At 50.1% G+C, this 14,680-nt stretch overlaps 2 protein-coding genes across 2 annotated transcripts in view; one reads left to right on the top strand and one right to left on the bottom strand.

The window, feature by feature from the left end:
• LOC137900575 (histone H2AX-like) overlaps window positions 1-14,680 on the bottom strand; it is a 247,668-nt gene that overhangs the window by 167,087 nt on the left and 65,901 nt on the right. The window lies entirely within an intron of this gene.
• The window catches only part of arhgap32b (Rho GTPase activating protein 32b), a 36,377-nt gene that overhangs the window by 6,562 nt on the left and 15,135 nt on the right, over window positions 1-14,680 (top strand). Inside the window, 10 exon segments of the mRNA XM_068744108.1 lie at window positions 3-97; window positions 543-627; window positions 8,725-8,811; window positions 10,580-10,717; window positions 11,011-11,103; window positions 12,267-12,389; window positions 12,523-12,600; window positions 13,200-13,281; window positions 13,610-13,660; window positions 14,055-14,129. Coding sequence (XP_068600209.1) covers window positions 3-97; window positions 543-627; window positions 8,725-8,811; window positions 10,580-10,717; window positions 11,011-11,103; window positions 12,267-12,389; window positions 12,523-12,600; window positions 13,200-13,281; window positions 13,610-13,660; window positions 14,055-14,129 — 907 coding nt within the window.

Genomic DNA, 14,680 nt, shown 5'->3' with positions numbered 1-14,680 from the left:
AGGCGAGGAGCGCCGAGGTCCCCGAGCTGAGGGCGGAGCCTCTCCTGCGCTCCGGCAGCAGCAGCACGGCCAGCATGAAGGTCAAGAACGTCAAGAAGTGAGTGGGAGCACGTTCTCACCTGCCGCCGTCTGTCACCTCCTCCCCCCTCCCTCTCAGTCTGTCACCTCCTCCCTCCTTCCCTCCTTCCCTCCCTCCCTCCATCCCTCACCATGTCGCTCCCTGCCGTCGTCTGTCACCTCCTCCCTCCTTCCCTCCCTCCCTCTCTCCTTCCCTCCCTCCCTCCCTCCCTCCCTCCCTCCATCCCTCATTCCTTCCCTCCTTCCCTCCCTCCCCCCTTCCCTTCCTCCCTCCTTCCCTGACGGGCTGTTTTTCACCTCCAGTCTCCTCCACTGAGTCTATTTCGGTGTCTTCCTTCTCCTTTCGTTGCCTCCGTCACTCAGGATGGTGTCAGGTGCAGACGCTGAAGTGCCAACCCAACTGTGTGTGTGTGTGTGCGTGTGTGCGTGTGTGTGTGTGTGTGTGTGTGCGTGCATTCTTGCAGACTCAGCTTCACCAAGGGCCACTTCCCGAAGCTGGCAGAGTGCGCTCACTTCCACTATGAGAACGTGGACTTTGGCACGATTCAGGTAAATCTCTTCAACCTTTTCTCGTGAGTGTTGAGGAAGCCTCGCCGGACGCCCTCGGGGGGGCTCCTTTGCTCCTGATGGGGTTTAATCATTGATCCTATCAGCACCGCCCATGCTGCAGGTGAAACGTGTAACTTCTGCTTGTTTAACGGACGTCTCTGTTATTGCTCACAGCCACCAGCAGGGGTCAGCAGTGAGCTGAGGCATAAGTCCATGTTTGTCATTGTCTGTCCCTCCATTGCCCCGTCCCTCAGTTTGTCTTCTCCAGTGAACGTAACCCCGAGCGAGAACTCCCAACCGCCGCGCCCCTCTTTGGGGGGGGGGGGGGGGGGGGGGTCATTGATCTGCGTTTTGGTTCCGGTGGACAATCTTCCCTCGGCCGAAGGCGTTTGCTTGTTGAACGAGTCGCTGACGCGTCTATTCCGTTCGTCTCATCTCCTCAGAAACAGGACAGAGTTCTATTAGAACCGGTTTGACATCCGTCCCGATGGGAGTTATGGTCTATCCATGGCAACGCAAGCCCCCCCACAGGCCCCCCACGCCGGTCGTTTGATCCTTACAGAATTATCACTCCTGTCATCTCTGCGTCCGTTATTGGTCAGTCGTAGTTTCGTCCTCCTTCGGGGGGCGTCTGTGCTGGAAACCCGGCGCTTCGTTTGTGCGTGCGCCCTCTACTGGAAGACATTGTTTGGTTGCCATGTTTGAAACGCTGCCGTGGGAGCGTCTGAGTCACGCAAGGACTCGTCGTGGAACCGTGAAGACGCCGGCGTGCCAGCGAGGTGCGCGTCGGTGTTCGGCCCCCCCACCAGGCCGGTATTTCCAGAGTGATTCGACTCTACTGTCCGTGACGCCTGTTTGATATTCCGTTGTGCTTTTGTTTACCGACAACAGACTGATGAGACGTACCTGGTACCCGTCTGCCCCCCCCCCCCCACGCAGATCTTTGGCTGCTCAGGACGCCATGTTTTATGAGTTTGTCCTCTCTGATGCATAAAGGGTCCTGAAAACCAGAATCCAGCAGAGAGAGTTACACGTTCTGATTCTCGTTGGACTTGTTTGAATGTCCCGAAAGGAAATGGCTGTTTGCCTCAACCAACATGTGCCTCCAATAAGGACGCCGCCTCATTGGACCTCCAGACCGGGTCGGGCCAAGTCCTCGATTTCAGCTTCCAGTCTCTAGTCCCGAGACATGGGAGCGTTTTCACCGGCGACCTGGCTCCCCCCGGGGAGCGCCGCCAGCTCGTTGAGGACGGCCCCACCCCTTTCTCCCTTTCTGCCCTCGTTACATCCAGAGGAAGGAGAGTTTCTGCATCCGGCTCGTTCTGTTTAGCTTATGTACACACACAGTGTGTGTGTGTAGGTGTGTGTGTGTGTAGGTGTGCGTGTGTGTGTGTGTGTGTATCACCGCATGCGCTCAACACTAAACAAGTTTCCCAACCTGTTCCAAGTTATGATCTCTCCCTTGCTTGTCAGGCCCCCCACTAGAAGTCTTGTCTGTGTGTGTGTGTGTGTGTGTGGGGGGGGGCTAAAATCAACGCTTCTCGACGTCGCTCCTTCACACGTCCCCCTTTGCCTCTGAGCTGCTGCGAGCAACAAACCGCAGGCGGCCCCGAGATGAAAATAGAGTCCAGGGAGGCCGGCTGCTATTTCTCATCGCAGCATTTCTCGATCGTTCCCCGATCAATGAGATGTTTCGGCCCGCGAAGCATCGCTCCCGGTGCCACAGCAACCACCTGATCGTCAGGTATCGTGTGGATGAGAGAGGAAAGAGGCAGGAAAAAAGAAATGCAGGGAATAAAAATAAAAGAAACGATAACGGGAGAAAAACAATCAAGAATCGTCCGTTTATCGCCGTGAAGCTCTGCAGGCAGTTTGTCAACGGAGTAAATCAATTACAAGCAGTCGTAATCAAATTTAGAACAACCCGTAATGGGCTCCCCCCGCCCCCCCCCGCCCACAGACACACATCCAGATCAGATCGGCAGCTGATGGATGAATTCAGTTTCACTTCAAACCTTTCATCATCACATGAAAGGTTTGAATTTGATCAATTCCTTCATTTGTCAGACGAATGCTGCTCCTCACTGGTGATTCATGGCCCTTCCTCTTCTGGTCCTTCTTCATCTTCGTCTCTGTCTTTTTCTCTCTCCTTTTTGAGATATGTGACGCCGCCCCCTGCTGGATGTCAGAAGTAATTCATGTTAATTTCCATCTTAGCTTCACTTCTCAGAAGCTCCGTCAGAAAAGCACGGCCTAAAGGATCGCTTAGCCTTTTCCTAATGGCCGTTAATGACTGAAACTTGTTTCCTGGGAAACGCCCGACCGCCCTGCGGCTGTTTGACTCTGTCCGACCCGTCGCTGGCGGGGCGGGGGCAGAAGGCCGAGTGAACTGGGTCATCATTGGATTAGCATGTGGATATTCATAATCAGATTTGATGCCGTTCTCCCGTCGGCTTCTGTCCAGGAACCTTTAAATTCCTAAAGTCGACCGGCTCCACGAAAATGAGCACTGTGATGCTTTTCCTTTTGTGGCGGCAGCAGAAAACCGCCAGGGAGGGGTCTCCTCTGTGCCCTCGCGGCCTCTCTTGTGCTCCCACGTGTCCTCCTCCTCCTCCTCCTCCTCGACACTGGCTGCTTAGATTTCCTCCTCCTCTCCAGAAACCCGTCGTTTTTAATCCGTTTCATGTGTGGATGGCGAACATGAAGTCATCCAGCTGATGTGTTACTTTTGGTGACTGTATTTGCACCTTGTAGGCCGTTAGCCGTCGCTCTCTAGTTCTTTATCGTGGGGGGGTTAGATGCAGCGTTTGATTCCCTCCAGTTGAAGTCGCGTCCCATTTTCTTGCTACACTTTGCAGAGCATCGGTTGCTGACTTCATGAAATGCATTCTGATGCCTGGAAGCGCTTTGACTCGCTTTTCTTGTCGGAGTGGCACGTTTTCTCAGTCGAGTGTTCTCGGTAAAACGTGCAAGAGGGGCGCAACACATGTGGAGTGCACCCCCTCCCCTGTTTTTTGTTTCCTCTCTCTCTCTCTCTCTCTCTCTCCTTCCATCCCCTGCTCTTTGTCCTGGGAACGTACCAACCATAGAGGAGTAAGAGGAGGAGCGATGGGGGGAGGGGTGAACCAGCATGTCAGACAGACGAAAGGAGGGAAAAGCATGGTGGAGGGACAGGGAGAAGTCTGTAGACGACTGAATGGAGACTGCTTTTTCCGCCTGCCCCCCCCCCTCGTTGTTAATCAACCCGGGTGTTTGACTCCAGTTCCAGTTATCTAAGAAAATAAACCAGCAAAAGAAGAAAGGGACGAGCGGCGGTAGGATGGGAGAGATGGTGAAATGTAGATGAGTCGAGCGGTCCTGTCGAGGGGTCCCCCTAATCATCACCTCCTCTCGCCCCCCCCCGGACGCCGCTGTTGCTGCTAATGCCGTTGCCTCCCACTCCACGTCTCTGGGAGAACTTGCACTGTGCGTGGGAGAAGGTGTAGGGGCTGACATTTACGTCTGGCTGAGGGGAGTTGTGTTGCGGAGCATTGAAACGGGACCCCGGCCACAGGATGTACTGTCCCACTGGAGAAATACCCTCCTGCTCAGGGAATTAGAAACTGGGGGCAGGTGTTTGGGGGCGTTAAGGAGGCGCAGGCTCTGATCCTGAAGCTGCACGGAAGGAAAGTGTTGGAACTCGGACAAGGAAGGTGAGAAAACCGGACCGAGTGTCTTTCTGTCGATTTGACCGTGTCGTTCGGTTCCTTTGTGGTTCTGCTGGATAATCGGAGCAACGCCCCCCCCCCCCCCCCCTTGCCCTATTGTACCCGGAGGACTCATTAATTTGCTTCTGTCGAAAATATGGCTGTTGGGTTCAGCTTATTGTCCTCTGTGGAAACCTTTATTTAGAGGAACTTCACCTCTGTAACTCATGGAAAATGACCGTCGTGAATGGAATGTATTCTGCTTTTTGGAATTTGCTCTTCAGATATAAACGAAGACGACTGCGCAGAGTTCCCAAAGAGTTCTCGTAGAGTTCCCGTAGAGTTCTCGTAGCATTCCCGGAGAGTTCTAATATAGTTGCCAAAGAGTTCTAATAGAGTTCCCGTAGAGTTCCTGTAGAGTTCTAATAGAGTTCTAATAGAGTTCCCGTAGCGTTCTAATAGAGTTCCTGTAGAGTTCCCGTAGAGTTCTAATAGAGTTCCTGTAGAGTTCTAATAGAGTTCCTGTAGAGTTCTAATAGAGTTCCCGTAGAGTTCTAATAGAGTTCCCGTAGAGTTCTATTAGAGTTCCCGTAGAGTTGTAATAGAGTTCCCGTAGGGTTCTAATAGAGTTTCCGTAGAGTTCTAATAGAGTTCCCGTAGAGTTCTAATAGAGTTCCCGTAGAGTTCTAATAGAGTTCCTGTAGAGTTCTAATAGAGTTCCTGTAGAGTTCTAATAGAGTTCCTGTAGAGTTCTAATAGAGTTCCTGTAGAGTTCTAATAGAGTTCCCGTAGAGTTCTAATAGAGTTCCTGTAGAGTTCTAATAGAGTTCCTGTAGAGTTCTAATAGAGTTCCTGTAGAGTTCCCGTAGAGTTCTAATAGAGTTCCCGTAGAGTTCTAATAGAGTTCCCGTAGGGTTCTAATAGAGTTCCCGTAGAGTTCTAATAGAGTTCCCGTAGAGTTCTAATAGAGTTCCCGTAGAGTTCTAATAGGGTTCCCGTAGAGTTCTAATAGAGTTCCCGTAGAGCTGTTTTGCCGTAATCACTGTCTTTCCTTTGTTTCTGTCGTGTACATTTTGAACCCGCTAAACGCCACACGGCCGGTTTAGTCGTACCTCCAGGTTGCGTGAAAGACGACCAGCTCTAACGGTATCGTTGAATCCAGAATGCAATGGAACGACCGGATAGCAGCTCTGTGCCGGCAGGGACAGTGTGTTCCGATCCGGTGCGGGTTGGACCGAACGTCCGTTCCTCAAGGAAGGACCAGAATGGGAGGCGGTCTGCCTGGGGGGGGGGGCACCTTTGTGTGCAGACGATCTGGCATTGGACGTCAACACAAGTAATTTGGTTCGTCTTCTGGTTTGGAGCGGACGCACTTGCTGAAATGTAGAAGTCGTGTTTTTTCCTGTTGTGGCTTCTGTCAGTACCAGAAATATGTTGTACGCGTCTGTCGTTGTGCAGCTTGTACACGAGAACGCCATCTGAAGTAACTAAATATAAGACGTTGTTAACTGCGGTTGAAGATACTGTTCTCGTGAGCTTTAACTTTCGTCGTCGTTATTTTTACGATGTTTTCCGCTGTGCGGTTCCAACCAACACGCTGCCAGACGGTCACAGAAACGAATCCACGTTTGGCCGAAATGCAGCGGCCGCTCGTAATAAACGCGCAAAACTACAGCAGGGAATGAAAACGGCAATAAATACAGGCGAAGATACTTCAGCCTCCGTTGTCTCTATCGCAACGGAGGCAATGGAACATCTTTTATTCTCATTGTTGAGCAGGAGCATTGAGACAAAGGGCATTTATTGTAAGGCCTTCGTGGGATGAGCTCGTACCGGTTCGTGCCACTGCTGGGGAGGGTCAGCATCTGTCCTGATGGGAGCAAAGAAACGCACACGCACACACACACACACGCAGAGAAAGTTGTCCAGAGCATTTTGTTTGTCTCTTTTAGATTTTGAGCTTCTTACTTGGATCTTACCAGACTTTCCACGGGGACTTTTTTTTTAAAAGCAGTGCCCAAGTTTTCCTGGCCTATTTATACTTATTTATACTTATTTATACTTATTTATACCGATTATTTTACCAGGTTGTTGATTTGCTCGGTATTCAGAGTGGCTCCCAGATACTTTGTACTGCTAAACTGTCCCAGGAGGCCCGTTAAAGAGGATGGAAGAAAGAAATACAACCCCAGTGGAACGACAAGGCTGGCTACTGTGTGACCTCTGAGGGGACCTGTCTTTCTGTGTGACCTCTGAGGGGACCTGTCTTTCTGTGTGACCTCTGAGTGGACCTGTCTTTCTGTGGGACCTCAGACGGGACCTGTCTTTCTGTGTGACCTCGGACGGGACCTGTCTTTCTGTGTGACCTCGGACGGGACCTGTCTTTCTGTGTGACCTCGGACGGGACCTGTCTTTCTGTGTGACCTCGGACGGGACCTGTCTTTCTGTCTTTCTGTGGGACCTCAGACGGGATCTGTCTTTCTGTGGGACCTCGGACGGGACCTGTCTTTCTGTCTTTCTGTGGGACCTCGGACGGGACCTGTCTTTCTGTCTTTCTGTGGGACCTCAGACGGGATCTGTCTTTCTGTGGGACCTCAGACGGGACCTGTCTTTCTGTCTTTCTGCGACCTCAGACGGGATCTGTCTTTCTGTGTGATCTCAGACGGGACCTGTCTTTCTGTGACCTCGGACGGGACCTGTCTTTCTCATTTGTCTGAGTAGTTTCTGTAGAATGCCGATAGCAGAGCAGGAAGGACGTACCCCTGACGAGACGAGTTTACCAGAGGCCAGAAATATTTGTCTGACAACTCTGCTCTCTGTTGGACAAACACAAGCTCACGGCTAATGCTAGCTCCTCTGTGCACGAGTAATGCTATTAGGCTAGCATGCTAACATAGCTAGTGCCAACATTAGCGGGCCATATATGGTCAAATTGTTTGATGATGCAGCCCGACAGTGCGTCCAGTCGTTAATGAGACAATACAAACACTCGAGCTACGCCGTTAGCTCGGGCAAAGGTCGGTTTACCCTAACCCTAACCCAAACAACAGACGCAGCAGCTGAATTTAAAGAGGACCTTTAGATGATGAACACAGTTTAGCAACGCTGATATCATCCGCTGACACGGCAGAGCGTTCCGTATTAAAGCGGCAGCGATCCCTGTCCATCAAAAGCAGGTTTCCTCGGCTGCAGCGGCCTAAATGATCCGTCCGAAGCACGAAGCATCGGAGCCTTCAGCAGAAATGGCAGAAAGCCTCGTTGCATTCCAGTTCCTTTTTTTTTTCTTTGGGTTTGATTTATTGCTTTGGCTTGTCGCTGTGACAACAGAAGAGCTCGGGGATGTGATTGGCCAGCGCAGACACCGGACGGCCGAGAGGCAATCGGGTTGTTGGCCGTCGCGCCCGTCGGAGACGCAGCCACAGGAAGCCTCTGTTTACCGCTGCCCCGCCGTGAACAACCGATTCAAGCCGGCTTTAATGTGTTTCTCTCCGCTCACTGGCACCATGACATTGTTCAGACATGATCTGTTTAGCGGAGCTCGGCTTGTACCGGTCACAGAACCGCTATATGCCCGGAGAACCACACGGAGGCGTTCAGACAAAGCCGGGCGCTGCCGTGTGGAGCTCCGGCGGCTCTCCACAAGAGAACTCTTGTTTTCCAGTGGAGTCTCCTTCCAGCGCGGAACTAACGGTATCCGTGCAAAGACCTCGCCTCTGCATCGTTTTGGATGGAACTTTCTGTTCTAAACTTGGAAATGATTCTCTCAGGTCGTTACACCCGGAAAGGATTTGGGAGAAAATAAACAGCAACGGTCGCATTTAAATCCTCAAAACGATGCGCGTCACCTGGGAGTTGTTCATGTCCTGATTTCCCCGGAATGTTTTTTCTGGTTGAGTTGATGCGCGACACTCGCACACGGGATTACGCCACTGGGTTCTCCTGACAGGGACTGCAAAGAACCCAGAACTAAGGGAAGCCCTCTATCCTGGATCGGTTTCTGTGTAATAACAGTGACGTAATGTGCTGCGTTTGGGGTGCGTCTGTGTTTGCGTAAACTGAATGCATCTTACACAAACTCTCTAAAATCCTCCATGACTAATTAGAATAAATGGGCCAATCTTGGATGCGAGCGATGCGTCCGTCGCTACAACATTTATTATTTTTGATTAGTTATCGCTTCTCGGAGGGAGGTTGTGTTTGTCGACCGATTGATTCGTGTGAACATTATATATTGAATCGTGACCCCCTCCCCTTCCCCTTTTGTGTTTTAGGAATGACACATGATGACAATCAGCAATATTAAATACGGCTCTTCAGCTGCTAGCGCTCCGTATATCACGTTACGCCTCCTTCATAATCAATTGTCCTTTTCTGTTTTGTCTAAAGCTTCGTTGTCCTCTCTGTCTTCCAGTTGTCCCTCGGGGACGAACAGTGTGACGTAACGCGGAACGAATCTGAGTCTAAGGACCTGGTGTACTTAGTTCATATCTACTGCCAGGTAATAGACGGACCCCACTGTTTGAATTGGTTCTGAAAGTGTCGGGTATCAAGTACTTAAGAGAACTCTACATGTTTTAACATATATATATATATATATATGTGTATTATGGCATGCCGTTCAGGAACTTATTATATATATATATGAAAAGTGAGGTCTGAGAATATGGACCGAACTCTGGAATATATATATGAAAACTTTGAGAATATGGACCGAACTCTGGAATATATGTTTTGATATATATATTCAGAAATTTCCATATATATATTCAGATATTCAGAGGATTGCCGGCAATCCTCAATGAAGAGATAATGAACGCCCTGAAACAAACCCAAAACGGCTTTCTTGAAAGGCTCCTCTTAGACAGGATGTTTGACTGTATTTGTACTGTAATACATGCTACTGTTTGACTGTACTTGTACTGTAATACATGCTGTGAGTGTCCGTCTGACGCGCGACAAGTCACGTGATGGGGTCGAAGCTGCCTGCCCCGGAACATGCATAGCGCCGTATAAAGCCAGAGCAGTTTGGCCAGCGAGGGGGCGTGACGAACAGCTGTCGGCACGCCAAACGCCGAGAAACGGACACGTTGCACAATTAGTCACCGCACTAGAGAAAAGCGCTACAACGGTTTATGAGTTTGCACCCCTTGGCTTTATACGGCGCTTATATATATATACATATTCCAGAGTTCAGTCCATGTTCTCAGACCTCACTTTTCATATATATATATAATAAGTTCCTGAACGGCATGCCATAATTATCTTATATATATATATTATCTCATGTTGGATTTGTTTTTGCTTCTTACTATTTGAATGGAAAAGGAATAAACCCCTCGAACGTTAACGTTCGTCTCGCGGAGGATAGGTCGCACGTGTTTTCTGTTTTGATTCCGTCGCTCGCTCCAAAGGTTACCGTTGTCAGCATCCACCGAGTATCGGATTGTGTTATCGATGGCAGAGTCCTGCAGGAGCGCTCCATTCGTTTGGCGCTCATGCACGATTCTTTTTCTTTTTTTTTCTTTTACATAATTTGCTGTATTTCTTGCTTAGTTTTGCTTCGCTTTGGTTTGTCGGAGTAGAAAAAGTTTTAAAGTCGGTTTAAAAATTACTTTTTAGGGAGAAATGTCAGAGTCCGCAAATTATCAGCAAATTATTTATGATGACATCATATATACAGTCAACAGCCGGAAAGCGGCTCAGACCTGCTTTACCTGCTTCTCCCTCCACGGCTCATATTCCGTCTTGCGACCTTGGCGAGGTCCGCATGCGTGGAAATTCCAACTTTTTACAGCTTTACTAGTTTGAAAAAAAGGGGGGGGGAGCAAACGTCAAAGATTTGGCACACAGCTCTGCAGCCGGAGCTTTCGACAGAGTAGCACAGCTGAGTTTGGTTCAGGTCCACAAACCCAGAGAATGTGGCGCGTGGAAGCAGCGACTGGAAAGTGGGGCAGACGGCGCCCACAGAGCCTTCCCTGCAGGTCTTCGGTCTTTGTAGGCCGAATCAAAGCTGAATACTTTCTGCACCGCTACTTTCTCTCAGTGGTTTCTGTTTTTAGGTTTGGAGCCCGTTTTTACTGGAGGAAAAATAAAACTACAGATTAAAAAGCAAGCGTTGCGTCTAATTCCGGGGATCGAGGGCAAACCTAGCTTGCGCTTTTTGAAATGTAATCATTGTGCTTTTTAAGCGAGGGCAATCTTTTATTGTTCTCTGTTGCTATCAGAGTTCAAATCTTTCCTTGGATGTTTTTTTTTCGTTCTAAAAGGGTCGAAGTTGGATTGTGAAGCGCAGCTATGAGGATTTCCGCGTCCTGGACAAACACCTGCACCTCTGCATCTACGACCGGCGCTTTTCCCAGCTGCCCGAGCTTCCTCGCTTGGAGAATCTGACCGACCAGTCGGAGGTGGTTTTAAAACACACTGTGAAGCTTTGTTTTTGACCACACGCTGCCCCTGAATGAAACCGATTACTTCCTGTCTACTTCTAAAACACAACAATAAGGTGTCAGCTTGGTTGCTAAATCCTTTGTTCTCTCCGAGCTGGTGGAACCGGTTCAGGGTCATTGTGTGCGGGTCGGCCCGTGGCTCAGCAGGAGCCACGTGACCGACCGGAGTCAAACGGCTTCTTCTTCCGTCGGTTTTCTTGTCGTGGTAAACATTTGGGTTATTTTAACCTGTGTGTTTCGCTGCCTGTCAGTCTGCTTCCCAGATGTTGCTAGCTTACCTCTCCCGGCTCTCAGCCATCGCTGACAACAAGATCAACTGCGGGCCTGCCCTCACATGGATGGAGGTAGAACTGCACCGCGCGCACCAGTCATGCAAACAACAACAACAACAACACAAAAGGTTTTCAGAACAGTCAGAGCTTCTTATCCAAAAGTTTGAAGATGAGCACAAGTTATTATTTTTAGCTCTCGTCATTAGAGCCCAATCAATTTCGTTGATGCGTTTGTAGTGGCCAACATTCAATGACAAAATAAAAAGATTTCCTACTTTCTTTCTTTATTGAGTTGCATTGTTGAATTGAATGACTAAAAATCTACGATTTGTAAAATAGCCTACGATGCTCTTCCATATAAAGTGCTTTTTTTCTCGTCAGCGTTCATTGAAAAGCTGTAAAACTCAAAAAGCATCGTTACTCAGGTGCAGTGAAGCAGCCTGATTAGACAAAGTAGTTTAAAGCAAGTTATCATTAAAATCCGGCATTAAAACGTCTGGAAAGAGGAAATATGTCAGAAGTTTAGCTTCGCTTTCAGTTTCAGCAGCAAAGAGGAATATTTAATGAAGAAGAGCGGCCCCCGCCAACGAAAACAAGCTGCAGGGGATTACTGCAGGAGCACCAAAGTACTGCAGTAGAACTACTAACCGATTACAGGATTACTGCAGAAACACCAAAGTACTGCAGTAGAACTACTAACCGATTACAGGATTGCTGCAGAAACACCAAAGTACTGCAGTAGAACTACTAACCGTTTACAGGATTACTGCAGGAGCACCAAAGTACTGCAGTAGAACTACTAACCGATTACAGGATTACTGCAGGAACACCAAAGTACTGCAGTAGAACTACTAACCGATTACAGGATTACTGCAGAAACACCAAAGTACTGCAGTAGAACTACTAACTGATTACAAGATTACTGCAGAAACACCAAAGTACTGCAGTAGAACTACTAACTGATTACAGGATTAGTGCAGAAACACCAAAGTACTGCTGCAAAACTACTAGAATATTCTAGGAGGTGGTATTTGTTCTGATCGACCTGGTGGGAGAGGAGCGACGAAATTTAAATCACCGAACTGGAATGTTTTCTCTCTCTCTGTGTGTGTGTGTCTGTGTGTGTGTGTTTGTGTGTGTGTGTGTGCGTTTGTGTGTGTGTGTGTGTGTGCGTGTGTGTGTCTGTGTCTGTGTGTGTGTGTGTGTGTGTGTGTGTGCGTTTGTGCGCACCCCAGCTCGACAATAAAGGGAATCATCTATTAGTCCATGAAGAGTCGTCTATTAACGTACCGGCTATCGCCGCCGCCCACGTCATCAAGCGCTACAACGCCCAGGCGTCAGACGAGCTGTCCTTCGAGGTGACGACGGCTCACACAAACAGCCTCTCTCTCTCTCTCTCTCTCTCTCTCCACCATTCATGCACACAGCGACTGTCTCTAGATATTCGGTGATCGGTTGGGGGTGGAGTCTCACGGCGTTTAATCTTTGCAGGTTGGCGACATCGTGTCTGTGATCGACATGCCGCCCAAAGAAGACACGACGTGGTGGAGGGGAAAGCATGGCTTCCAGGTAAGCTCCGGGGGGGAAGCATGGCTACCAGGTGAGCTGGGGGGGGAGCATGGCTTCCAGGTGTGCTGGGGGGGGGGGGGCATGGCTTCCAGGTGAGCTCCGGGGGGGAAGCATGGCTACCAGGTGAGCTCGGGTTTCAGGGCGATTCAGGGTGTGTGTAATCCTAAACCCGTCGCTACCGTCCCAACACACTTTAGTTCTCCCACATGCAGCTCGTCAACAACAACAACAACAACCCTAAACAGTAGCATTTGTCTATGTAATTGTTATAAGTGCCCCCCCTGTATCCTCACTAGCATTAAAGAAAACAAAGAAGGAAAAAGAAGTATGGATCGATTTACAACAAAGAGTAGCGTTAGCATTGCTTTTCAGGCCAGGTCGTCGGGTGTCTCCCGATCGAAGATATTCTTCTACCGTTTGGCCGATCATGTGGGACGCCTGCAAACGCCACCGAGGTCTCGTGTGTGCGACCCGCGTTTCCGTTCGGAAGCAGCACGGATGTATCGCTCACACGTTGACTTTACGCTCCAGAAGCACGTTTAGGATCAATCACTGAATTGTGTGAACCTGATCATCCTTCATCCCTGTCCCGTCTCCAGGTTGGCTTCTTTCCCAGCGAGTGTGTGGAGCTCATAAATGATAAAGTCCCCCAGTCCATGACCAACACGGCGCCCAAACCAGGTACTCCCCCCCGAGAGTGGCTTTATCTGGGGTGGAAGTTGGGACGCATTTCTGCGTGCGTAACATCCGAATCCGTGCGGGAGCGAAGCGTCCGTTTAGTTTAGCCGAGCTGGGGTTCTGGCTAAGTGCTATTTTGGGTTTTTTTTTCTTAAAGCCTGCAGATGCTCTGCTCCCGAGCAGGTCCTGGATCTGTCCTGTGATGATAGAATTGAATCGGTGTCCCTGCATGGCTTGCCCCCCCCCCCCCCCTGCAGTGCATCACGTCTGCGCGGTTGTTTCAGCATGTGTCTGTGATCTGTGGCACCTGACTGTGACTCCTCTGCCTCAGCCCCCCCCTGCTCTGGCCTGCAGCCTGCTTCCTGGAGTCTCTTCCCCCCCTGTGGGTGCTGGTATACCCCCCGCCCACGCACCCGCCCACGCACCCGCCCACGCACTCACACACGCCACGCACTTCAGCGGTTTGGTTCAAACCTGGGTTAAATGACCACACCCCCGAGTGCTGGCCACACCCCCATGCTTTGATAGGTGCAGAGCATGGGGGTGTCAGTGACAGCGTTATAACTTGAGGTTGCATCTCTTGCATGATTGACTGATTCACACGTTATTGCTTTAGCATCACTTCTGTACAGTTGCTCTGCTCTCTAACCTGAGGTGCTTCTCTCCCTCTGCCGGCCTCCATCCATCCGTCCGTCCGTCCATCCATCTGTCCATCCGTCCATCCATCCGTCCATCCGTCTGTGTGTCGGTCCATCTGTCCATCGGCTTGCATGCAGACTTGGAGATGGAGAGTGTAATACAGGACAGTGCATGGGTGGCCGACCCGCTAAACCACTACAGCCCAAGTTCAGGTAGACATGAATCATTTGATGTGTCCCCCCCCCCTCCCCCCCCCCCCTGGGTGATGTGTTTGCACTCTGTGACTCTAACTGGCTGCTGTTCTTCACTTTGAGTCTTCTCCTGCATGTTTCCTTTTTTTGGAATTGCTATTAGCTTGTTTAGGTAAAGCTGAACAAAACGGGGGGGGGGGGGGGCGTGGCATCCTTGATGGGGGTCCAGTGGGTGTCATTATGGGTCTGAAGTCTTTGTTTCTGAGTTTGAGGCGTCTCGTATATGAAACTGATTCTGAATCCTGAAGATTCCTCTTCTCTTCACTGATATTCTACAAATTCAGCTTCTGTCTGACTGTCCGAACGCACGAGCCCTTTAAAAACCCCTCTGAACAACCCCCCCCCCCCCCGGTGTCTGGACGAAGGGGGGGGGGGGCAGCGCTGTTTGTGTGTGTCTGAAAGGCCACGGCTTGGGTGCCGCGGCGCGAGGTCTCCACCGCCCTTGATTTATTTAATCCTTTGACAATGGGGGGGGGGGGGGGGGGGGGGGCTGTAAACCCATCCACTGAGCC

This window comes from Brachionichthys hirsutus, chromosome 10, assembly GCF_040956055.1.
Source record: "Brachionichthys hirsutus isolate HB-005 chromosome 10, CSIRO-AGI_Bhir_v1, whole genome shotgun sequence".
Classification (NCBI taxonomy): domain Eukaryota; kingdom Metazoa; phylum Chordata; class Actinopteri; order Lophiiformes; family Brachionichthyidae; genus Brachionichthys; species Brachionichthys hirsutus.
This window is presented reverse-complemented; position numbering and strand designations above follow the sequence as displayed.